This window comes from Enhydra lutris, unplaced genomic scaffold, assembly GCF_002288905.1.
Source record: "Enhydra lutris kenyoni isolate GAN:26980312 unplaced genomic scaffold, ASM228890v2 scaffoldscaffold14, whole genome shotgun sequence".
Taxonomy (NCBI): domain Eukaryota; kingdom Metazoa; phylum Chordata; class Mammalia; order Carnivora; family Mustelidae; genus Enhydra; species Enhydra lutris.
The window spans coordinates 19,596,558-19,623,118 of record NW_019154098.1 but is presented as its reverse complement, the minus strand read 5'-3'; the positions used below and the strand labels follow the sequence as shown (position 1 = coordinate 19,623,118).

The following is a 26,561-nucleotide window of genomic DNA, read 5'->3' as shown; positions in this document are numbered from 1 at the left end:
CCGTTAATATAGTAATTTCCATAATGGCCACCTTGGCAAGGCTCTCCTGATCCCAGGAGGAGTGGCTTCCAGCTTCCTTGTCTAAAATACGCTTTTTTTTTTTTTTTTAAAGATTTTCTTTATTTACTTGAGAGAGTGAGAGAGAGAGCATGAGAGGGGAGAGGGCCAGGGGGAGAAGCAGACTCCCTGCTGAGCAAGGAGCTGGATGCGGGACTCGATCCTGGGACTCCAGGACCATGACCTGAGCTGAAGGCAGTCGCTTAATCAACTGAGCCACCCAGGTGCCCTAAAATACACTTCTTAAGGTCTGTTAGCATCTCTTGTATTGATAACCTTGGTGACAATTTAATTTCTTGAATGGAGAGAATGCATTGCTTAGGCTGCCTTGAAAGTCCATACTGGTTTTATTACTTGAACAAAATTCACTAATGGGTTGTTCTTGTTTATTTAAGTTTGCTGAGCCTGGCAGAATAGAACTGAATTTTTATTTGTTCTTTTATTCTCTAGGTTATTTAGTGGAAGTTTTTTTTTTTTTTTCTTTTAAAGTTTGAGAAGATAAGAATACTGAAAATGGACAGGTGAATCTGCCATTTATCATTAACATATCATATATTTTTGAATGCCTGCTTTGTATCAAGCAATGTTCTAGAAAGCTGAGATTTCAAAATGATAACAAGGGTGTTCCAGACCTCAAGGGTCTTAATGACTTTAAGATCTAGGTAGGCACATAAGAAAAAAATCCCAAGTCATTATAAAGGGTGTCACGATAGATCTACACACAAGGTAGAATGGGACCAGTGCCTCACCTATGCTAAGTTTTAAAAGGTGACTATGAAATTGTCAGGGAAGTGAATTATTTAAGGGTGGCTGGGGCATAAATGATGACCTGGGTAGAACTGGACACTTAGGGAAAATCTAGATCCTCATAAGGTTTTTATGTAATACTGGCGAGTTTTGAGATTAGTGAAGGGGACAGGGAGCTGTCTTGAGCAAATGGATAACTCTTGAGTGTTTCAAACCCCCTTGGCTAGCTGGGTGTAGGGTAGATGGTAGAGGATGGGGAAGAGGCAAGTTAGAAAGGAAGCGCCTGGTAGGGAATAGGTCCAAAGAGTCTACAGAATGGGGGATATAGCCCTGGACTAGGGCAGCAAAGAGCTGAATATGAACAACGAGGTATTTATGAAGCAGAATTTTTTTAAAAGTGTTGTAATCATTGACAACCACTAGCAGTGACATATTTTTGTGGATTCGGTGCCTGCTGGGTGACCTTTTCCATAGAAAGAGCAGCAATCCTGCCTGCTGTTCTATGGCTGTTTCTATTTGGGAAATTGAATACTGGAGTTTTTAATGCAAACTCTAAGCAGCTGTGTGTCACCAGCCAAGGGAATTAGCCCCAAGATGCTGCGGCACTTTGTCATCAGTGCTCAGGTTTTAGCGTCCAGGAGCCCATTAAGTCCTGGCCATTGTCCCTATGGTTCAGGTGAGCCGTTCTGCCAGGTGCTGAAGTCACAGGGAACTAGGGTATAATGACTAAGAATCCGGGCTTCCTGTTGGAACCCTAGATTGTCACGGCCAGCGCGACAAATCGGGCAGGAAAACGTGAGGGCTAAGAGGATGGTGAAAAGAAATTAAGAGACAAAGAGATGGGGGCAGGAGGGACACTGAGGAGGATGTCCAACAGTGCCGAATTTATTCCACATCTTACAATCATTTATAAGGCAGACCAGAATAGGAGGAGTAATACATCGGTACCTAGTCAGATGACCCAAGTTTCTATAATAAGTTTACATTAACTACAAGCAAACCTCGTGATGTCAGGTAGTTTCGGCTAAAGCCATTAGCAAGACAATCAACCAGGGAGTGGGTTATGGGAGGTACAGAACAACAAGGACCGACTAAGAATTCATGACTCTGACCACATTGTTCCCTTCAGTCGGGGGAGTGTGTGGGAAGTCACGTAGGCGAGCGCACGACACATAGCACAGACCCTTTTCACAGTGTACTCAACTTTCCCATCCTTAACCTTGTCAAGGTGTCCGGACTTTGAAGGAGACACAAGTCAGGGCCTGGTTTGATCCTCGACTCCAACCGTGCCGTGGCCTGCAACACTAGATCTACCGTCTGTTTCAGCTCTCATTTCTGAACTAAATTTCATTGTCTATAAGATAGAGATTAGAGTACCTACAACCCAGGGTCATTACTTAGACTGAATGAGAGAGTTGCTTAAATTCACACATAAGTGGCAGAACCCCGATTCCTTCGTGGATTAGGCTGACTGCAGAGTCGACTCTTCCTTTCTCCTTCTTTCTCTTTCATGGTTAACATATGCATTATTTTCAGCTTTTAAGAAATGTTACAATTTCAGTTTCTATCTCTCCTTTGGCCCAAGAGATATTTCACAAAGAGCTTTTAAAAATCCAAGAAGAAAGGCTTTCTGTGCCTTGGTTTTGCAAATAATTTTCTCCTTTGATTCCACTATCCTCAGAGAATGCTGTTTACAGTATTCCAACTCAGGAAATTTATTGCATTTTTTGGTGAGCTAATCTATAGTTAATTTCGTCAATGGTCTGTCTGGGATTTGAAAGGAAAATGTATTCTTTGTTATCAGTGTACAAAGTTTGTGAGGTATCCTTATCTCCCTTATTAATTATGTTGTTTGGGTCTTTTGTATCTTCACTGACCTTCTGTCCACTTGGACGGAGAGTGTGTTGAATTACCTGCTATTAGTACATTTCTATTTCGTCTTGCATCTTCTATAGTTTCCGCTGCAAAGGCCACTGCTGGGTTATCTGGTGCACATTCACAAGTGGTCAATGTTCCTCGTGCACCCTGGCCTTTACCAGCAACCTGTCCTTTGTCCTGTTTCGTGCTTTCAGTCTGCATTTTACAATATCATGTATCCAGATCAAAACTGGTACCTTTTGTCAGCGTTGTTAGTTTTCATTTGCCTTGTACACTTTGCCCATCTCTTTGGTTTTCGCCTTTTAAAACCACTTTGTGCTAGGCGTGTCCTGGGCTCAGCCCCGAGTCGGGTTTTGCAGAGTCCGCCTTCCTGACGGGTACATTGTACTTGGCCCAGCATGTAACCAGAGTTCCATAAAATATTTGTTTCCTTTTTCCTTTCTTCTCTTCCTCAACCAGGGTCAAGACTCACCTAAAACCATGCTCTTTTCTCACCCGGTCCCCGGCTTAACTGAGGTATAATTAACAAAATGTTAAGATCTTTAAAGTGGACAGCATGGTGATTTGATCCATGTGTACACTGTCAGAGGTCAGTCTCATTATCCGCAGTTCTGGGTCTGTCCGGATGCAAGTCCCCTTCGGACGCTCTGGTTTAGCTGGATTCCCATCTTCAGTCCTGCCCTGTGGTTCTCACACCCTGGCAGGAGAGGGCCCTCCATACCTCCCATCAATGGTGGCCTCGAAGACCACGGATATAACACTTTAAAAATACATTCCTTCTGGGGCGCCTGGGTGGCTCAGTGGGTTAGGCCGCTGCCTTCAGCTCAGGTCATGATCCCAGGTCCTGGGTTCAAGCCCCACATCGGGCTTTCTGCTCAGCAGGGAGCCTGCTTCCTCCTCTCTCTCTGCCTGCCTCTCTGCCTACTTGTGATTTCTCTCTGTCAAATAAATAAATAAAATCTTTAAAAAAAAAAAAAAATACATTCCTTCTTCTGGCTTAATAGATGGAAGTCTCCAATGTTTGAGCCCAGACCTGATGTCTCCCAGAATATTCTTTCAAACAGAATATTCTTTAAACACAATTCAATGCCTTAGTTATAGCATACAGTCCACAGCCTAGAAATCATTGACTTAAACTCTCTCCCCAGGCATGAATCTTTTCTGCAATATTCCACATTTTCTAGTCTCTGCACTTTTCTGGTATTGGCAAGCTGACACTCTCACCCACACTACAGGCCTGCATTTGAAACCCAGGAAAACCACGTATTAGGTCTAGGATGTTTGGAACTTACATAAGAGCTGAGCCTCTATTTTTTTATCTACAGAATAGGGACAAAGCGAAACTCAGAGGGCCATTAAGAGGGTCAAAGGGGTCACAGATTCAAGGACTGGACAGGAGATGTGAAGAGGCAGGCAGGTAGCTAATAGAATCCGTCTCCCCTCCCCCAACCAACCAAGGAAGGGTACAGCAATAGGAGCGACAAGGAGAGTCCATCCCCCTATACAAGGAGAAGCCTCTACTGGGCTCCAGCCTGCAGCAACATGGGCCAAATAATCTCACCAGATCTTTCCATGGTTCTAGAAAAGCAGAAATCTGGCTTTCTCATGTGAAACTTCCCAATGATTCGATGTGGTAAGTAATTCCAATTTCTTTAAAACACCGGACAGGCCATATCTGTGGGCTGGGTACACCTGTCAGCAGCCATTTGGCAGCCTCTAGTCTGAAGCAATTAGCATAATGCCCAGCACGAGATAGGTACTCGGTAAATTATGAATGCACCAGATCTTAGACACCTTAGACATCAGATTCTTGGAAGAAAGGACTTGTCTGATTGGGTAGCCTGGAGACCAGGAAAGATCAGGCCCAGAGTGACCAGAACATCCAGCTGCAGGCCCAGGACATCAGCAGAAACCGGGCAGGACAAAACAGAGCAGGTTGGAGTAGTTCATGGCAGAATTCGGCAGAATCCTTTCCAGTCTGCCTGCTCTGACTCATCTTGGGCTGACACTCCCCTCTCTCTCCTGCAACCGCAGCTCTGATCCCTGGGCAGATATAACTGGTATGGGAGGGGAGCAGGCTAGATCCTGCAGCCACTGTAGTCAGAAAGGCTAGCAGCTTCCTCAGAGCGAGCTTATTAGGAAGAGAGCAAAAAAAAGCTCTGAGCTCTGAGCCAAGAAGGTAACTTCCTTCCTGTCCCTATTCCCTTTGGCTTTTCCCCATCAGCGACTCAGAACGGAGCCAACGACATCCTGCTCGGGTGGGTTGCAGCTGTCCCACACATGTTACAAATAAGGGCCAGTGGAGCTGTCCCTATTTTTAGCACTTGAATGCAGATGCCAAGAGCTCCAAGATTCCCCATTCGCTGGCTCAATGCCGCTCCCTCTCCTCCACATATCTCTTATTTTTCCTCCCATATAGATGTTTTCTTGTTCCAAGGAGCTAAAGTAAGATATCTAGGGGAACCGGGACCCCAAATATTTGCTTGTCTCGCTAAACTTTTTATAATCACCACAAACTAGGTGATGTATCTCTCCCATGGTGTGAGAAATCATGTGCGGACTTCGAGAAACATCACTCCAGGGTTGGATCAAAGCCACTCCTTTTTCTCTCTTGAGCAAAAGAGAGGTTTAGAGCAGAAAACGGCGTTAAGGATCCTCTCATGGAAACTTCCGAGTACACAGCTGAGGGCGCTGAGGTCCAGGGGGGCTGACGCGCTTACTACTACCTGACAATAATAAATATTATTACCTTATATTCGTGAAGGTTTTCCTGCAGTAAGCACTTCACATGGATTTCTGACTCAGTGAGGTATCTATTTCAACAATTCCCATTTCACAGATGACAGAACAGGGTCACTGGTTTGCCAAACTGACCCAAAGTCACCTACACTAGCAACCAGGGAAGACAAACTTAGGATCCTGACTCCAATTCTTAACTCTTCCCAGAAGCAAAGCTCAGCACACAGATGAGTCATGAGGATAAAAGGAAGGAAGGAGGATGGAGGAAGAGAGGGAGGCCGGCCGCAGCTTGAACATAACACGTGATCTCGGCGGGGCCCTTTCAGGCTTTTCTCTGGGACCTGCTGAGTGTCTGGAGAACACGAGCACGGCCCTCACACCCTCAGCGGCCGCCCTGTGGCTGAGACCCGGAGACCCCTGGCCTTCTTTACCTGTTCTCAGGGTCAGCAGAGGCCAGACTCCGGGTGACAAAGCACATCTTGAGGGGGATGTTCTTCCGATCTCTGTGGAAGGAGGAGGGCTGTGCGGCTGACTGGGCGTCTGAGGACACGGCCCCTAGGCGAGGGGATTCGGGCGGAGGCGTTTCCCAGCCAATCTCCGACACTGGGGAGCCCTTCTTCACATAGGGTGTGGCTTCTCGCATGTATTTCACTGCAAGGAAAGGGACAACAACAGTGCTTTTAAAGTGTGTCAGGGTGAACTTCTGGAAAGTCTGATTGCGTTTCTGAAACTTGCATTAGACGAGCTCCTGATACCCAACCTCTTAAATTCTGAACAAGACTCACAAGTTCTTTTCCTCTCAAAACAGTTTTTCTGTTATTTAAATTCTATACCAATGTGGTATTCATTTATTTATTTATTTATTTGTTTTTAAAAGATTTTATTTATTTATTTAACAGAGAGGGATCACAAGTAGGCAGAGAGAGAGAGAGAGAGAGGTGGGGGGAAGCAGACTCCCCTGCCGAGCAGAGAGCCCGATGCGGGACTCGATTCCAGGACCCTGAGATCATGACCTGAGCCGAAGGCAGAGGCTTAACCCACTGAGCCACCCAGCTCCCCCCAAAGTGGTATTTACAACTTGCTATTACAATGACCTGAACTTGAGAATTAATTTCAGCTTTTTTCAATGATGGCAACTTTTATCTTTTCTGACTTTAAGATGCATTCTGGTGAAGAGGCTGAAAGACAAACGGACAGAGGAGGAGAAAGCATAGGGATTAAAGACACATAATTGTTCGATACAGAAGCAGGGGTTCTGGTCACCATGTTCTCTAACCACGCCCCTATTCAGAATTAAGAAGAGGCTTTTCAAGTTAAGGGTGGTGAGAAAACATATATGCAAAGAAACAAACAAATGAACAACAACAACAAAAACCCCTCACATAAAGGATACTTATTTTGCATGGAAAGAACTTGTAAGAGCAAAAATACCCTCTGTAAGAGCTGAAAACTAGGGCCAACCTAAATGTCCATCATAAAAATAATAAATTGTAAGACATCTATAGTCATTTTTAGAAATGAGATAGATTTAGATGTGTTGATGAAGAAAGACCTACAAGATCTATTATTAGTTTAAAAATGGTAGAGAGAAGTGCACATACTGTAATCTTTTGTATCTAAATCATAAACACATAGGCTTGCATATATACAACCATTTACGGATAGGAACATAAGATTATGTTAACAGCAGTTAGCTCTTGGGAGTGGAAATAAAAGCCAAGCTGATGGAAAGATAGACTTTACTATTCACTTATTACCCATTTATACCGTTTTTATGTTTGGCCAATATGCTCCTATTACTTCAATAAAATTTTTAAAAAACAAAAATATTTCCAGAGCTGAGTGGAGCAGACCGAAAGTCTGCTCTTTGATATGTTTCCTCGGGCTTAAGAAGTTATTTGCCTCTTCTGAATTTAAGCCTTTGGTCCTTAGATAGCTTTTGTACTGACAGGCCAACTAGATTCTTGGAACGTGCAACATGAACTTCCATATCCTTCTCCCTGTTGCTCGCACAGTTCGGTTTTGTGCTGCTCTGCAGAGGGGAGTGTGGCTAAGTTCCTTACTGCTATCTGTTATTACAAATGGCAGTGGACTGGAATGGGTACACACTGGAGGATATTTACTCCCGATCTTTGATGATTCAAGTCCACAAACTAACACCTTTATGGGGCAAGACATGGGGCCAGGCTTATAGAGCTTACCAAAATAAGCAATAGGAGTTTCCATCCTTAAGACCAAAATCATGGCTGACTCTAGTGGATGCTGCTGGGTCCCCTCTGATCCCTTCCACCAGCCTGAGCATGTTTTTCTTAGATGCTCTGTGTTGGCTGAGAACAACTCTTAGCTGCCCACCTGTTCCAGAAAACAGGTGTTGACCCAACAGAAGCCAGCAAGTCTGGGAAGCTACAGAGTCACTGCTTGATCCCCCAGACAGAGGATCTGCTTCTCAGGAACCCCACCTAAAACAGGGACATCATACAAATCCATAAACGACAACCCAAAGCAGAATGAGCTGAGTGTTACAACAGGAATAAAGTATGCCGGAAGAACTCACAAGAAACTGAATCCAGGCATATGAGTGACCAGTTAGGTTCACAGCTATTTAATAAAGCCAAACACACCAAGATGCAAACTATATGGACAAGTATTAGGGAACTCGACCACAGGTATCAAAAATAGCCACACTAATTCAAGACGGAGATGTCATTTAGTACCAACACACATTTGAAAAGAAGATTTCAGGGTCTTAACTGAATATAAGTGCAATTAGGAGAAAATAGCTTCAAGGTCGCCACAAACCTGTTAGCACAAGGTGCTGTTAGAGAAGAAGAAAGGACAGATGTATTTTTAAGGAATATTGTTTATTCCTGGGCAATATGCTTAAAGAGGAACACAAACATACCTAAGAACAAACGCAGAAAATTTAGGGGGACAGATATAAGTTGTCCAAAGGTGGAGTAGATAGACCTGTTTTGAAGACACTGATTTTTTTTTTTTCTCTAAAAACATTTTAGTAGAAGCTAGAACACTGCTTAGCTTTTTACATTATAGACTGATACTTATTACATACAGGAAATTCAAGTATCAGCTGAGACAGTTTGAAGGCTCTCCTTTGGTTGTATTATTATTCTTCCAGATGGAAGAGAGGTGAGTGTGGTGGAAGTGGGAACGCAGAGATGCTTCATGAAGCAGGTGTCATTTGAACTTGGCCTTAAAGGGTAGAAAGGATTTAAAAAGTAGAGATAGGAATAACAGTCCCTCTTTTATATAATATACTCTGATTTACAGATCATATTGCATCCCATAAGAAAGGAAAGTTGGGGGCGCCTGGGTGGCTCAGTGGGTTAAAGCCACTGCCTTCAGCTCGCGTCATAATCCCAGGGTCCTGGGATTGAGCCCCACGTCGGGCTCCCTGCTCAGGGGGAGCCTGCTTCCTCCTCTCTCTCTGCCTGCCTCTCTGCCTACTTGTGATCTCTGCCTGTCAAATAAGTAAATAAAATCTTAAAAAAAAAAAAAAAGAAAAGAAAAGAAAAAAAGAAAGGAAAGTTGGGCCTCAGTTTGAAGGGGAATAAAGAACCAACATTTCTTATATACCTAACAATGTATGGAACCAGGAACTTAACATGTCTTTCCACATTTTAGCTTCAAAATGACTATTCAAGGCACCACCATATTTATAAGACAACGAAGGTCCAGAGAAAAAATGGGTAAGGGATCTTTCACTTTCTGAATATCCACATATCCACAAGCAATGAAAGAGTAAGTTGCTATTCCTTTCAGACTCTGCTAAAAAGAAATGTCGTGGAAGGCTATTCTTATTCTGATGGACACCAGAAACTTTACATATATTATCCTTTCCAAGGCTAGCATTATTTTATGCACAGCACAATCATGCACAGAAGTTTAACTTATGTGGCTGGTAAGTGGTGGAGCTAGAGTCTGACTTCCCAGAGATCACATTCTTTAATGAAATCTGGCTACCGCACCTCAATAACGGAGGCAAAAATGACAAGCTAAGAGGTGTGGACTTTATTCCGTAGGCAGTGGTGATATCCATAGTGGTCTTGGTCTATGAGTGAGGCAATGACAGAATCAGAGGTTTGCTATAGAGAGAACTCTGGCAAAGTAAGATCAGGTGTACTAAAGAGAAAAGACAGCAGAGGTAGACCCACTAATTACAGAGCCATGGGGAGTTACTGTCAAAGGTACCCGGAGCTGTACTCAAAATACCTATGGAAAGCATGAGGAATCCCAGAAATGTATGGTTTGATCCACTTATGGGCAGAAGCATGGGAAGTATGGCAAGTCCTAGCCTAGAAGCAAATACTGACCAGGTAACCACTTCCTGTATGGCACAGAACTTGGGGAATTTATGAAGGAGAGAGAGAAGATGCAGCAACACCTTGAAGAAAGGACTGGAAATGATATTCAAAATAGTAATCCTTTTAACTGACCAACTGAAAATAAGGACAGAATACATTAACAAAGTAGGGATGATAATTTAAAGATTTATGCATTCAACTAAAATTCACCAGTCATTCATCATATGCTGAGGACTACACTGTCCATGTGTGATGATCAAAAAAATATGTCCCTGTTTAAAAAAAAAAAAACTGTAAGCCTAGAAAAGGGGTAAGGGAAGTGAATAGGTGACATGAGATCTTAAGTTAATCTTACGCCTGGTTTAAGGAGGTCCCAAGCTAGACAAGTCTCTAGGACACTGGCAAAATCAAATGCAAATCCCTTCTAGAGGAAGACAATTTCATCCTAGGCTTCAAAGAGTCCCTGTGAATCACTTTCAAGGGCAATGAGCAGCATAAATTCTAAGAAAATGTTGTTCACATAGAAACGAGGTAGTATGAGCAAGAACTAGTAAAAATAACTGAGAGCAGTGACAGTCCCAACAGAAACTACAAAGCAACAAATAAGTTTACCATGTAAGGAAAGTCTGAGAGAATCTTCTGGAGACTATTTTTTACAAGATTTTATTTATTTATCTGTGAGAGAGAGAGAGAGAGAGAGCAGGGGGGAGGGACAAAGGGAGAAGGAAAGTGAGAATCTCAAGCAGACTCCCTGCTGAGTGTGGAGCCGGACATGGGGCTTGATTTCAAGACCCTGAGATCATGGCCTGAGCCCAAATCAAGAGTCAGATGCTCAACCGACTGAGCCACCCAGGTGCCCCTTCCAGAGAATATTTTTTAAAAAGTGACCTAACAGATTGGTAAAATAACCAAATAGAATATCTAGTAGTAGTAGCCAAAATAATAAGTATTGCTATATAATATATAATTACAATAAATAAACCAGAATTAAAACTTCAATAGGTAGACATATCAATGAAAAAATTAGTGAATTGTAGATCAGAAGACATTTTACAGAATGTAGCACGAAAGTATAAAAACATGGAAAACACTGAATAGAAATGTAGCGGATGAAGTGAGAAGGTCTAACGTATGTCTAAGTGGAGCCCCAGAAGGAAAGAGAATATGGCAGAGGCTAAGGATTTTCCTGAGGGAAAGACAACAACCCATGACTTCAAGAAACCTGACTGAACTTCGATAAACAATACCCATGTTCTTCCCAGTCAAGACAAAGAGAAATAAGGGGTCATCCTGCTTTCAACCTCAAGTAGGCTAAGACTCTCCTTAGAATCCATGCTTCTTCTGAGAACTTTAGCGATCACCTCTCCCTTTCACAAGTTTTGTGAGGAAGATTCAGCCAAATCCCTAAATGAGTCCAGAGATCTCTGGTACCACCAGAAAACAAGTTTGCAATTTCAAGGGGAGGGGGAAACCAACAAGGAAACAAAGAGATTATCATTACCATTCCTGAACAAGATAGGCTGAAATCACCAAAATGTTTTCACAGCAATCTTGAGGGTGAACAGGTAACATCAACACATCCCTGCATAAAGCCCCTTTGTTCAGGACTCTTGCTTCTTGTTGACATGTATAGAAAAGAGAACTTGGTTTTGTGTATAACAAAGAAAGCAACAGAACATTGCCACTGGATTTCTCCAAGGGCCCACAGCATCTGGTGGGTCCTTGACAATAAAATTGTCAGAATATCCCTTTTTGCTACAAGCTTGGTCATCAGTTATGAGCAAAATTCTACTGTTGAGCTGTCCCTCTCTAATCACCAAGGGAGGCCTGAGGCTAAGTCCCTTCTCCTCTCAAGCAGAGAACAGTGCGGTCACACCTGGGTGTGGTAAAGCCGTGCTTCTAACAGAAAACAAAGCATGTGTGAAACCTTTTCTTGGTTCTTTGTGCTTCAGCCTCTTGAGATAATCCTCACATTGCAATCAAAATAAAGAGAGGACAGTCTAATTCAGGGAGGGTAAAGTGTTACCCAAAGAGTAGATTTGACTGCAACAGGTGTCCCAAATTACAGTGTATTAAATGATAGAGAGGTTTGTTTTTCTTTTACTAAAAGTCTAGAGCAAAAAAAAGGGCTGCCAGGATAGCTTTGCTCCCTAAAGCTGTCCGGAGCTCAGCCCTCTGCCCGCTTCCTGCTCTGCATCTCTAGCCTGCCATCTGATAACCCAAGATGGCTGCTTGAGTTCCAGCCATTTTGACCAAATTCCCATCAGCAGAAAGGAGGAAGAAGTGTAGGACACACCACGCTTCCTCCCTTAAGAACACTTAAGAAGCTGACACACTCTATCTGCTTACAAACCATCGACCAGAATTTAGCCACAGGGCCATGTCTAGAAGGAAAAGAAATTTTACTCTTAACTCTGGTGCCAAACCAGCTAAGCGCTGGTGGGGAAGGCAGGCTATTGCTGCAGAAGAAGAAGAGAACAGATATTAGGGGAGGACTCTCAGTTTCTACCACACAAAGATGCCCCTAATTCTGTCAGCCCATTGCAACTAGACATTATACCGCGTCCGTACAAATAAATGCATTGGAAAGATCCGTTAAAAGGCACAATGACTAGATTCCAGAAACTCTGCTAAGTGTTTTTTGTGTACTAACTCATTAGAACTTCACAACAGCTCCGTGATGGGAGTTCTCATTTTACCAAGGATGCAGTGACAGGAAAGGGTTAAGTCATATCTCAGATTACAGGGCTAGAAAAGGCAGAAGCATGAGTCAAAGCCAGTCGGCCTGGCTCCACAGTTCATGCTTTTAACGACGAGGTACTACTGTTTCTCACACATTTTTTTTTAATTAATTGAATGTGTGTGTATATGTGTGTGTATTTAAGCCAACATTTTTATGCACTGGGAGAAAACATCCAATTAAGTGGCTATTGCCTGTCACATAAGAGAGCTTGATTCTGTAAGCCTAAACTATTAAACCATGGCATTTCAATAAATGCCTTTTAAGATATTGTAATACGTATGCATAATAGAGGATTTAACAGCTAGTGTTTGCATAATTACACCTCCATGTGCTTACAGACCGTAATTTCAGGCAAAGAGCTGTTGAAACCGATCAAGAAGCAACCAGGCCCCAGTTCAGGGTGCTCATAATCAGAACTAATTAATAAACCATGCCCTTTCTGGGCATCATGAATTAAAAAACTGTGGTGGAGCAATTAACATTCCAATCTTCACTTGCAAAAAATAAAGCGGGAGGGGGACCAGAGCCCAGAAGGAGTGGTCTTCAACCCAATAATCCACGAAGTCACTTTCAATATGTTTCTGGTTTGTCATCTCGAGGACGAGCAGCGGTGAGGCTTCCCAGAGAGCCTTCCGCAGAGCCCAAGTTTGCGAAGGCCCCAAGCTGCCACAATTAAATCTTTGTTGAAGCGGCCAGATGACATTTGGAAGGAGAGGCACACACAAGGCTACTAATGAGGAAATGCTTGAGGCAAATCCAATCAGCTTGCCAACCAGGCTGGTTTCTCAGGAGCCAGTGAGTCCCTCGGACACGTACAAATCTTCTTAAAAGTAACAACAGAAACAACAACAGACAAAATAAATAAATAAATAAATAAATAAAGGATTTCCAGATTACAGGAAGGGAAAGAAATATTTCATTACTCTGGGGGAGGTGAACACAAAATGGGCATTTTCTAAAGTGATTAAGGTGAGAGGGGACCAGCCGGAGGCAAGAAATCTGGGCACTGGGTCTGTGGGTGAAGGTTTCAGGTTGGGGACAGGCTGGTTACGAGGGGATGTGCTAAGAGAAACGTTAAGACGTTCCCTTCATGGCATTTGCCTAGGCCATCTCAGAGAGGAAAGGAGTGGAGGGAGATCATCAATATTTCCAAAAAGGCCAAGAAATGATGAAGGAAGGAATAAAGCTTCTGGCTAGCTAACCTCAGGGGAGGCAGAGTCTCGAGCTGGCAAGAGAATCTGGTCGTGGGAGTTGGGGACCAGAGTTACAGTTTCAGCTCTGCCACTAACTAGCTCTCCAGCCCCAGGCCAGTCACCGCCCCTCCCGGACCTCATTTTCCTTACCCGTCAAGAGAGGGAAATGAGGTTCCTACCCTTCAAATGTTCTATAATTCTTTGGCAAGCTGCCTCTTCTGACAATATTTTTTTTTAAAAAGTTTTTTCTTACCTCAATCTTACTCTTTGTGTCTTCACCAATAAATAGCTCTGTTAAAATGTGGGCCCCATTCTTCGTCCTTAGGTAGATGTATCTTGTGACTTTTTAACCAAACTCTACGGGCATCTATGTCACATCCACATGTGACAGGAAGTCTATGTGGAGATTATGTACTCAAGTTACTTTTTCTTTGGTTTGCAGAGTTGTCTAGAAGGATCATTATTCTCATTCACTTACCAATATTTATTTCTCTTCCCTTCCGCTGGGGGAGGGGGTCCTTCAAGGCCGGATTCTAAGGGACATTTGAAGGATGACCCCAAGTCGCTGGTGAAGTCATAAAGACATTCTGGGTGAGGGTACTGAGTTTTATTTTTTATTTATTTTTTATTGTGTTACGTTAGTCACCATAAAATACACCATTAGTTTTTGACACAGTGTTCTAAGATTCATTGTTTATATACAACATGGTCCTGAGTTATAATGTGTGGTGTCAGGAGTAAGATAAACGGGTTATGAATTTGCTTCGTAACTGTTGGCCTCCTATTAAAAATCTATCTCAAAATTACCCTATTTTAGATAGTACAGTGATTTGATGTATTCTGCCTTAATTTTTCAACGAAGCAAAATTATTGCCCCCAGAGATGCCTCCAGAGACCCGGGGGATTATCCTATCCCATGAGTCCTTGAACGGCTCAGAAACACACTGACTAGTTTGGTTATCCATTAATACAACATTTAATGAGCTCCTGCTATGCGCAGGGCCCTGAGTACTGGAATTATCCCAGTCAGCAAGACAGACTGGGTGCCCACCCTTGAGGTGCCTACGGTGAGGTGTCCATGTGCATGTGGGGGGTGGGGTGGAGCGAGCAGACCAATAAATAAATATAGGGCACTGCTCTGAAGGACACACACCCCGGAGGACTGGGGTCTGTCCCCAGTTCACACAGAGCCCCTCACAAGCCGGCTCATGCCTACGTCTTGTCATCTCAGCTGACTGACTCCCTCTTGGTCTCCACAGTTCACACACCAGCCATGAAGAAATTATCTTTCATTCTCCGAACATGGCACGCTTGCTCTCTCCTGCCTCTGCTCTTTGCACATGTGGTTCCTTCTGCAGGGAAACATCTTTCTAGAAAACTTTCCTCTCTGCATCCTGTAAGCCTCAGTTCAGGTAAAACCTCCTCAAGTCCTCCAGATACGCCGACGTGAAGCTCCTTGTGACCTCTCCTGGTATCAGCAGCCTCGGGACAGAAATGTTACAGGATGCATGATCTTATGCACATTTGAGCACTTACACATCACGGTTCTTAATTTGTACTCAAGTCTCTCTGGTGGAAGCATGAGGCCCTCAAAGTTGACTGACTACTCTACAGGAGAAGTTAAACTCTAGAGTCTGGAGCCACAGTACATAGTTTCAAATCTTGCCTTTGCACCTATGGCAGGCAATGAACTGGGAGGTTACATTTCCTTACTCTTTCAAAGCCTCCATTTGTCCATCTGTAAAATGGGGATAAATGGGGGTGCCGGCCTCAGAGAGTTGCTGGTGGATCAAATGACCTAAGCCACACAGAGGGCTCTGAACTGTGTCGAGCACATGGTAAATGCTCACTAGAGAAAAAGAAAATGTGGTATTCACATCTGTATCCAAGCAGTGAACACAATGTCCGGCTGTCAAACGTGGAATTGTTGAGCAAATGAATGACAATGTTAATAGGATCTCCAGGATAGAATTTTTCACAGATTTGTTCTTAGGGAGGAGTCTTATAACTGAACAGCAGAGGCCAGAGGATATCTGTCACCTGTCCAAGGTTTTAAGACAAAGAAGCAAAGATGAGGTCGGAAGTCCGTATCCTCTATCCTGTAGAATGGGGGCTGGAAAGCTTTTTCTGGAAAAATCAAGAAAGAAAATTTGGCAGGGCCTGTGGACCTTCGAGTCTCTGTCACAACGATCCCATTCTAGCATGAAAGAGCCACGGACTATATGCAAACAAATCAGCCTGGCAATGACATTTTCTTTACCAAAACAGGCAGTGATTCAACCCAGGAACTTTAGAAAAGTAGTAATAACTAGCAATTATTGGCTACTTATTACGCATGGAGCTTCACTTAAAATGTCTGAGGTCTACTAGCTTATTTAAAAACAATTCTATGAGGTAGGTTTATTATTATGCCTACCTTACAAGAAAGGCGAGCGTGGCGTGGAGGCTAGAGAGACTTGCCCAAGGTCTCAGAGCAGCGACTGACAAGCTGGGACCTGGACGGATGCATCCCAGCTCCAAAGCGTCCAGTCCTGATCACTAGAAAGGGAACAAGCTCTTCCCTTGCCCTCTCTACACTGCCTCCCCATGCGGCCAAATGCTGCTGCCTGAGTCCTGCTTGTCCAACCATGAACATTTTAGGAATCGAGCTCTTCAAACACCATTTTGTCTGAAATGTCTTCCATAGATAGATTCCTTTTCTCATATTGAACCCAAATCTCACTACTATACTGAGGGTTCACTGATCATGGCTCGACTCTGCAGAAATACACAAAGCATCCTGAGTGTCGTATAAACTATTAATACATAAGTATTTGGCCTTCTTTAAAGTAAAAGATAAGCCAGATTACTTGATAAGTAAAAAGATAAGCCAGATGTTGCTTTTACTACTTCAGGTTCCTAGATAAAGCTGGAAGAGGCACCCAAAGCCTTAGAAGATAAAACTAAGATTTTAAGAGTTTCACAAAGGCGCCCACCCCCACAAAAAAATATATATATATAAATAGGGATAAGATGGAACATTCTGTCATTGTGGATTCAAAATAAGCATCACTGTAGCATGTAGGATAGGAAAACCTGTATTATAGTTACTGTGAAGGAAAGTTCTAGGGATTTCCATAACGATGGCCCCCATAATAAATAGGACATTAGGCTCCAATGATTGAAATATGGTGATCACAAAAGGAGAAGATGATTCCCCTCTTTATCACCCTCATTTGTCCATAACTGAAACCCTAATAGGTTGGATAATGTTTAAGATTTATTTATTTTTATTTGAGAGAGAGAGAGGGTGCACACCATGGGGCGGGAGGAGGGCTCGGTGGGGAGGGGCAGAGGTAGAGGGAGAGAGAAACCCAAGCAGACTCCACACTGAGCACAGGGCCGGACATAGGGCTCGATCTCACAACTTCAGGATCAGACCTGAGCTGAAATGAAGAGTAGGATACCCAACCAACTGCACCACCCAGGTGCCCAAGGTTGAATAATGTTTATATGAGGGTAAGAAGAATCACCAGGTTGTGGAAAGGTTCAAGAAGCAAAGAAGCCATAAATTAAATGAGAGGCCCTAGAACACAGAAGGGAAGGGTCTGGAGTCTGATTGCTGGGGTCCCATTCCTGGCTCTCCTATCGCTGAGCTCTGTGGCCTTAAGCAAATTACTTAGTTTCCTCATATGTTAATTCTTTCACCTATCTCAGAGGATTGTTGTGAGGATGGAGTGACTTAATTCAAACTAAAAAATGTATAGGGTACTTGGCATAGTAAAAACCATAAGAGTCAGTTACCATTGTCAGGAGTTAGCCTCAGAAAGAGATGATGGGACCTAACAAGTGGTGGGTTGGGCTAAGCTCACTCTGTGCTTCTCTGTAGGGTAGAGTCACAGTTTGTGAATACAGATTACCAGGGTAAAACCTGGGCTCAATGTAAGAAAGACTATGATGTAGGGAGTTCTCTATTGCTTGTGACATTCAAACAGCAACCAGAGGGTGATATGTTCCATGTTGCAGAAAGGATGTGTCTCCTCCGTGGACAGATTTCTAAAACCCCCTCAAGTTCTCACATTCTATGCTCCTTCTGGAATGTGGGTGATTAAGATGTCTACTCCAAAGACTCCAATACAGTGAGACAGGACATGGTTGTATACCAATAAAACCATGCCATCCATTTCTTTACTCTTACCTGCTTATTAGCTACATATTAGTTATATGACATGAGGACAGTTCTTTGAGCCTTAGAATTCTCACCTGTACAACGAGAACACAGTGCCTTCCTTAGGGAGGCCATAGAATGTATTACTTTAATAAATGAGCTCCAGAGTCAAAGGATTTCGGTTTAAATTCCAACTCTTCTATTTCCAAGCTGGGCTTCTTTGAGCAGGGTATGCAATCTCCCTGTCTCTCAGTTTCCTCACCTGATAATAACAGGACCTATCTCAAAGAATTGTTAATGAAGATTAAATAATTTTTTAAAAATGACAGGGTTGCCTGGGTGGCTCAGCTGGTTGGGCGTCTGACTCGGTTTCGGCTCAGGTCATCATCTCCTGGTCAAGAGATAGAGCCCAGCATCTGGCTCCCTGCTCAGCCTGGAGTTGTTTCCCCTCTTCCACTCCTTCTGTCCCTCTCACCACTCACACCCTCACTTTATCTCTCTCTCTCAAATAAATAAATAAATAAGTCTTTTTAAAAAAAGTATGCAAAGCTCTTAGGACAGCGCCTGGCATACTTGACATACTTAGGACATACTTGACACTCACATTTAACTACTATTACTATTGTGTCGTCGTTGCTCTTCTGAGATTTAAATGAGAAAATGCATAACAGGAACACCGATCTCTTTTCTATCAAAGCTGTCAAAATCATCAATGCTTGAAAGTATCACTTCATTATTTATTCGCTGCATATAAATTAAGCCCCTACTCTGGGCTCAGTGGGACTAGACTTGGCAAGATGGATAACTGGTTAGACTTACAAGTTACTGCTTCTGAGAATTTTATGATCATGCCAATCAGAGAAGGCACCAACCGAAAACCTGGGAATTGCTATGGAATGTAAGTCAGCACACACACGTAGCCTCAAGTGTATTCGTCAGATAGTGGCAAGCGCTGAGAGGACATGGATTCTGATGTCTGCAGACTTGACCTCTCAACAATTTGCTGCAGGCTCTTCACCATTGCAAATAATCATAATTTCTCCTCCTTGGGAAAATACAGTAACTATTTTAACAGCTATCCCCTGACATCTGAAGACAGGAAGTGAGTAACGAGTAGAAAGGATGTCTGATACTCAAGCCCTAATATTGTTTTTACTCTTTCTTATACAGAGGATCCTATGTGAATAGAACTTTACGTCAAAAGGCAGGAAGCACTGCTCTCACTCCCTCTTTACAGGCATCCCTGGAAAATAAACCTCTATTATTCCAGGTGTAGCTTGGTGAAAACATCCTGCAAATCAAACTCAGCCTCAGTAAATTTGCAGCTACTTTTCAGTGCAGAAGCCCAGAGTCATAAAGCTTTTCCAAAGGAAACCACATTAAGTAAATAAAATGTCATTACCAAGGGCAGACTCAGGCTAGGTCTGAGAATTTTTTGTTCTTGTTTTTTTTTTTTACCCTAAGATATACCATGGACCCAAAGCAATTATACAGGCGTAGGGAGGAAAGGGAGATTGTAGGAAGGGATTTTGAAACATCAGGGTCTCCCCAACTCGACGATGTTATGAATAAACACCCGCTATTTTAAAAGTGTGTTATAGTTTAAAACACTTCCATGTGCACAATCTCATTGCCTGTTTACGGGCCTCCACAGAACCATGCGTGAACGAAAAGTCCTTCAAGAGGCTGACTATGCACCATCTGCTTGAGACCTCTACAGCTTGGGAGGTAAGAGCCTAGCAACCTTCCCCACCAATTTCTACACTCTGTCAAGCACACGAATCATGCACAACCAAACACATCTTGCTCAACAGAACGATGCCTACAGAACCCTACCTGATGTACTGGATTTTCTTCTAAAGGCCAAATGTAGCTTGGCCTTGTTTGTAACTCTTCGGCATGAGGAATTGCCAAGAACTGTAAGAAGTCAGTCAAGATGGCCGAGGAGAGACCTAACAAGCAAGCTTCTTGGATCTGCCTGTCAGAGCCAGGAGAATAAAACCTTACATGTTTCTCCTCTGAACTTCCAGAAGCTTCAGTGGACTCTGAGCTGTCAAGATAGAAGGGCTTGTTTTTGTTTGTTTTGGTTTTTAAAGAAGTCCGGAAGGGATGCTGGTGAGCACCAGAGAAGAGGTAAAACTTTTTATAATAACTAGACCCCTAGGAAAATTTAACAATAGAAGAGGTGGAGGGAAATTGAGCTTCAGAGAGTTTAAATATCTTACTTCCGGGAAGCAGAAGCCCTGGAATTGGGTCCCTCATGTTCTAAATCTAGTATTTCATCTAATAAATCTAATAACCACAGCCGTAACAATACAAGAGATTCAGTGCCACGGAGATACAGGCTAAATGACTATAGCTAAGGAGTAATGAGTTGCTAGGAAAGCTGGCAAAGTCTATGGATATGCAGGGGTTAAACTAATAAACACTCTCTAATGGTCATATTAGAATTCAAATTATCAAAATATTCCACATCAGTCATAAGGGAAGAATCTAGAGGTAGCATAGGAAAAACAAACAAATAAAAAAACAGACAACCCCCTGAAGTATTTGATGAAATAAAAAAGGTAACAGAAAACCAGTATTCTTTTTTGGGGGGGAGGGGCAGAGAGACAGGGAGAGGGAGAATCTTAAGCAGGCCCCACACCCAACATTGAGCCCTACACAGGGCGCGATCTCACATCCCTGAGATCATAACCTAAGTCGAAATCAAGATTCAGATGCTTAACTGAATGAGCCACCCAGATGCCCCAGAAAAACCAGTATTCTAAATAGAAGGAAAATAACAGATACAAAAGAGATTAAAAAGATAACAAGATAGCACTTTTGACAGATTTATGATAATAAATTTGAAAACTTACTAAAACTGACCTAAGTAGAAATAAGAAGTATGGCTAGTCCTGTAACACTTGGAATGAAAATACTGGTTAATATTTTTCCCACAAGGAAAAAACCTGAACAAGATGTTATCAGTGAATTCTACTAAATTTTCAAAGACAGATCATTCAAATCTTACTCAAACTATTTCAAACTGTGAAGCTAGTATAATATTAATAACTAGACAAAGAAAATTTCAGAAAGGAAACTTGCTTTCCTTTCCAGAAAGGAACTCACTTCATTCATAAATATAAGTCCAAAATTCTAAACAAAATATTAGCAAACCAAATCCATCAATATATCCAGAAGACAGCATAGCTTTGGCCTGGGGGATCTGGGGGACCTTGCCTCGGGAGGCATTTTTGACAGACATTGCCTTAGTGCAATGAAATTTAAAGTAAATATACATTTTTCATTATTTTTTTTCAAATTATGCAATATTAAAGGTGTTATATACATTTATATATTTCCAGTACTCTTTTGGCCTATAGTATACCATTGAATTTAATACCTAGAATAAGCAAACCTTACCACCATATCAGCACTTGTCTATAAAAGCAATATCATGAGTCAAAAAATTGATCTGAGATTTTTTCAGGTTGCTGGCCCCAGGCTTGTTAAAACTCTTGTGTTGGTCTCTATCAATGAATATCTATGGTTTCCAGTATTCTACCACAAACAATGGTTTGTCCGTTGCACAAGACAAGAAGATTTCTGGTTTAAATCCTTCTCTAAGGGCTGGCAGATATGCCTTAAAACATTTTCTATTGATTATTTTGAGGTACATATTGGTACTCAGGTAAAGTTGCCTTTTGGAACATTTCTGAATGTGTGCTAAATACTATCCAGTTGAATATTTATAGCAAATATATGAGTTATGGGTCACTAGCCCCATTTAACAGATGCAGATACTGAGGCTTGGGGAGGTCAGGAAATGTTCCATGTAGCCATTTGCGGGGGTGTCAGAACATGAGCCATACTGGTCTGACTGGAAGCCTATAATCCTGTAGCTAAACGATACTGGTTCTTGAATAACCCAATAAGCTTCCTGTTCAGTTTGAGCTTTCCGTTCACAAAACCCACAACCTCCTCCCTCATCTTTCCTGCTCCTAGATTAGATCTCAGAGCAGAGATAGTGTTTTAGAACAGGAGGAAGGCTTTAAGTCATCTGTTCAGTTCAACGGCTACTTCCCTTTTGAGCTCTGAGCCTCACTCTGCCCTTTGCTTGGCCCTCGGCTGTCTGCAAAGAAGGTGGGGGAAGAGGAAGATGGTGGATATAGGGATTAATTGAAACAGGAAAATATCACTAAGGTTGCCATCCCTACAGTGATCCTAGGGTGTTCGATATCTGCCAGTTCCCTTTGTCCTTGCTCTCTGTCTGTTGTTGGAAGGTCTGCCTTGGTTGGAAATGAGAAAGGGAGATACCGTTTATGGTACAATTTTTTTTTTTTTTGTAAGAAGCTATAAATATATTACCTGGTTTAATACACACAGTAACCCCAGGAGATTAGTATTGTGAAATGGGAAATCCTGGCTATGAATTACAGACTGAACGCTCTCACTGTTCATTGACCTGGACATCCAGGTTTCCTTCCATGCAAACTTGCCGTGGAGAGAGCTGCAGATAGAGCCAGAAGACAGCCTGAACCAGAGAGTCCAAAGTATTTCTGCTGGAAAAATATAAGCGCTTTACTGTCTATTAGGATCTAAACTTTTCACTCCTTCTTCTTTTCTGTTCAACAGATAATGCTTATCTAAAATATATTACCTTTTAGGATAAGCTTACAAGTCATACAGGATTTGTGACCAGAGCAGGTCCAAGAGGGTTCTGATATAAAATAATCAAATACTTCTAGTCTTAGATGCTTAGAATGACAGATGCAGAACTTAACGCTATTACAGCAGTGTATTCCGTTGGTCAAATATATATTTAAAAAAAAAAGACTTCCTTTGTCTTCTATTCTTGGGTAATGCCCTCAAATACTTTTTTTTTTTTTAAAAGATTTTATTTATTTATTTATTTGACAGAGAGTACAGGCAGAGAGGCAGACAGAGAGAGAGGGAGAAGCAGGCTCCCTGCTGAGCAGAGAGCCCAACTCGGGGCTCGATCCCAGGACCCTGAGATCATGACCTGAGCAGAAGGCATAGGCTTAACCCACTGAGCCACCCAGGCACCCCCCTCAAATACTTCTTAAATGGATATTCTGCTTTAAGAAAGCCCACCCACATTAAACTATATACTATACTAATTACTTCCCAGAAATAGTTCTTTCTAGTTCAACATTCATTTACAAACATTAAGACATATTTCAGGGGCGCCTGGGTGGCTCAGTGGGTTAAGCCGCTGCCTTTGGCTCAGGTCATGATCTCAGGGTCCTGGGATCGAGCCCCGCATCGGGCTCTCTGCTCAGCAGGGAGCCTGCTTCCTCCTCTCTACCTGCCTCTCTGCCTGCTTGTGATCTCTCTCTGTCAAATAAATAAATAAAATCTTTAAAAAAAAAAAAGACATATTTCAGTGAATCATACCCAGAGTTCATGGAATCATAGATTTATAAATGCATTATACTTGGAACGAATTTTCTACCGGAACTTAGAAATACACGGTATTATTTATACAGTGAATGAAGTACATCCAATTCTAAATTATTCAGTAATGTCCATTGCCAAAACAAAGATGTAGGGAGAGAAGCACTGGAATTACTAAATCTTAGCTATATACGCATTTCTCTAATATGCTGAAAAATTAATTATGTGGCCACTTGGAAAGGTAAAGCACAAAGGTTTCACACTGTAAGACACAGAATGATAAAGCCATTAATGCCACAGGGACATTTATTTCTCCTTTAACCAAAACTGAATAATAGGAAACATTCATTGGTAATTCGCAGACACTTATGAACTATCTATGAATGACCACACTTATGCCTTCATGACGACACACGGCACACAGGGAGAAGCTGACGCCCGGACAGGCTTGCTGGCACATCATTACACACACAGGTAAGCTGCAGAGTGGGAATCTGAACCCACTTTATCACTAGCTCGAGCCATTAATCATTACACGTGCTGCGCACCTTAGACGCCGGTCCCCTTCTCTTGGCTCTTTTTAGCATCCAGCATGTGCTTTCAGAAACCCATCTGTACTCCCGGGATGAAAGGCATCTGAAAATGCACTGACCGAAGACTGGAGTAGTAGTAGTATCATTACTCTTGGACACTGAGCTAGAACGGAAAACCTTGGACTTGAAAGTTAGGATCCCCGGGTGGAGGCACAGCTCTCTCCTTCAACTGCATGACGACGGACAACACATTTCATCTTCCTAAAGCTCAGCCTCTTCGTCTATGTATACTAATAGAAATGGTAATTTTTTAAAATTTAGGCATAATTTATATACAGCAAAGTGCTCAGATCTTAAGTGTATCATTCAGTGAGTTTGGATGAAAGCATATTAAGATACAGAACATTTCCATCGGTCTAGAAATTTCCCTCATGTTCCTCTTCAGTCAACTGTCTCTCACACCATCCCACAGAAAGGCAACCTGATTTGCTTACTCTAGAATTTTCTATAATGGAATTGTACTGTATGTAATTGTTTGCAGCTCTCTGGCTTCTTCCACTGGGCATAATGTCTTTGACATTCACCCATGCTGTAGTGTGTTATTAACTGTCCATTCCCAATAATAACACCAGGATATAAGCATTAAAAGAGATAATGTACATTATTACCAATTAAAGGCTTTCCCCCCAAAATGGTTATTATTCAAAAGAGGAAACCCAGGAACAGAAGGGGAGGAATACCTAACTCTGTCACAGGCTGGAACACATTTGGAGAAAGGGGGTCATTATTAGTGGCTCTCATGTCACACTCTTTATATAGTTAAGGACACCGATGGCCGAAACACTTACATTTGACGTTTTGGGTGAAAGCGGACTGAATTTAGCCTACCAGACCACAAATTAATTTTCTGCCAAGCAGAGGCAACTCTGATAGCACACTTTCCCAGTTCTGCCCACCACAGAGATGGAGGTCCACCTATGTCAGAAGATTACCTTTGGGAGACCAGCATGCGCAAAGCCACGCATTAACGCTAGCGTGTAGCAGGAAGCGAAATCTATGCTGTCACTTCTGGCCAGCTGTATAATTCAGGGTTCCCAAGGGAGCAGGAATCTGCCCTCACAAGCATGAAACCAGTACTGCATTTCACAGAAGGCGATCTAGCCACAATAAATAAATCCACGCTCTAGAAGGAAACAGAATCACTGAGACGCGTATCTTAAGTCCTTTCTGGCAGAGGCATTCTTCACTAAAATCATGCTGTAAAGGAGAAGCAGGTGTCATTCCCAAAGGAATTTTTTTTCCCCAAACTATCCTTAGCAGAAGGTGAGGTAGAAATATTCCAAGTCCAATTGCAAACTCTCAAGCAAAAACTTCAGAAGCCAGATAAGTTTTGGAAAGGACCCCTTGTTCAGGCGGTAACTCAGGCAGGAAGGACCCCATGCAGGGAAACATGAAAGTATACAAAGTTTATCAAAATATCAAGTCACAATTAGAGCAAGGTGTAGGAAAAATCTCCGGCAAGAGAGAAGGTGTAAGCCGGTGGGTGTAAGTTTCTACCCTGCTTCCTGCAGGAACATCTGTTCTTACATTCAGCACAAGTCACCCCTGGTATTTATTGCATTGGCTGAATGCTGAAAGCATCTGAAATGTTAAACCTCTTGATCTGTCAGCAGTCAGGTTTCTGTGAAAACATGAGCTACATAATAGCACAAAATGGAGAAATTCCATGTACCCGAAAGACATAAATCCCCATCACCACCGAATTCTCTTTCAATACACAACTGCAGAAGTTGTAGAAAAGACATCCAACCTTTATCTTAGAAGGTTCTCTTCATTTTCCTATACACGCATAGCTCTGTTCCCTTTAATAAGTTACCTCCAAGGTCGTTCAGTCGTGACTTAACCCACTCACATCTCCAAAACAGGTTTAGATTAAATGCAGGAAAAGTCGAAGCATGTGTTTGGTTCCCATTAAGCTCACAATGTCCCTCTGGGAGAAACAGGGAGTTTGGTTCATTATCCTGACTGTTAATGAAGGATAAATTGCTTATAGTTAAGTGGGGGTTTACATTTTATTTTTATCCACTGCTCCAATGTCTCGATTCTCATCAAAATGTGTGGCTGGCAGTTACTCAACAGAGCCAGAAAACATCAGCAAATGAGTTTGCATCATGTGAGGTGTGGATCTGGGGGAGAAAAGTGGTTAAGAAAGAAAGAAAAAAACAACAGATTTGGGTTTTATGATTTAAGGATGTCCCCTTTAAAAGAGTAATAAACAAAAGATGCCTAGAATATATGAAAAACAAAGAATGTGGGTAGGAACTTGATTACATTTCTATGCAAGATTTCATGTGATGTCCAGCACCGAGATACAGTTACTTGGCAGGGACCCAAGGGTCCCATTACCGGAGGCTGAAATGACAAGGAAGGGAGGGGGCACTGCTTCTCCATTGTCTTCTCCTCTTCAACCATCTCCTATCTTGGAAGCAGCCCCAATCCTGTCCAGCTTGCACAGCAGTGGCAGGAAATATTTTGAGAAACTGATCAAGAGTCTGAACTAAACAAAAAGCCTGGTCTCAAACTCATCAAGGAACTAGGGTTTCTAGAGAAAGCGATGAAGAGAACCAGCTAATAACAACCTGTGCTAGTCCTATTTTGTCTTGGGAGATTCCTTCTGATTTAATCTAGACACAATCCCTCAGTCCTCTTAGAACCCCAGGAATCTTCTTCTTGGGGAGTTATAAGGGATGGTTTAAATCATCTCTCCCGCTGGATTCTGGGCTCCTTCACAGGGAAGAA

General features: G+C 42.4%; 1 protein-coding gene across 1 annotated transcript in view; it reads right to left on the bottom strand.

The window, feature by feature from the left end:
• The window catches only part of LOC111146652 (syntrophin beta 1), a 227,023-nt gene that overhangs the window by 121,987 nt on the left and 78,475 nt on the right, over positions 1-26,561 (bottom strand). Inside the window, exon 2 of the mRNA XM_022502291.1 lies at positions 5,853-6,072. Coding sequence (XP_022357999.1) covers positions 5,853-6,072 — 220 coding nt within the window. The remainder of the gene's footprint in view (positions 1-5,852; positions 6,073-26,561) is intronic.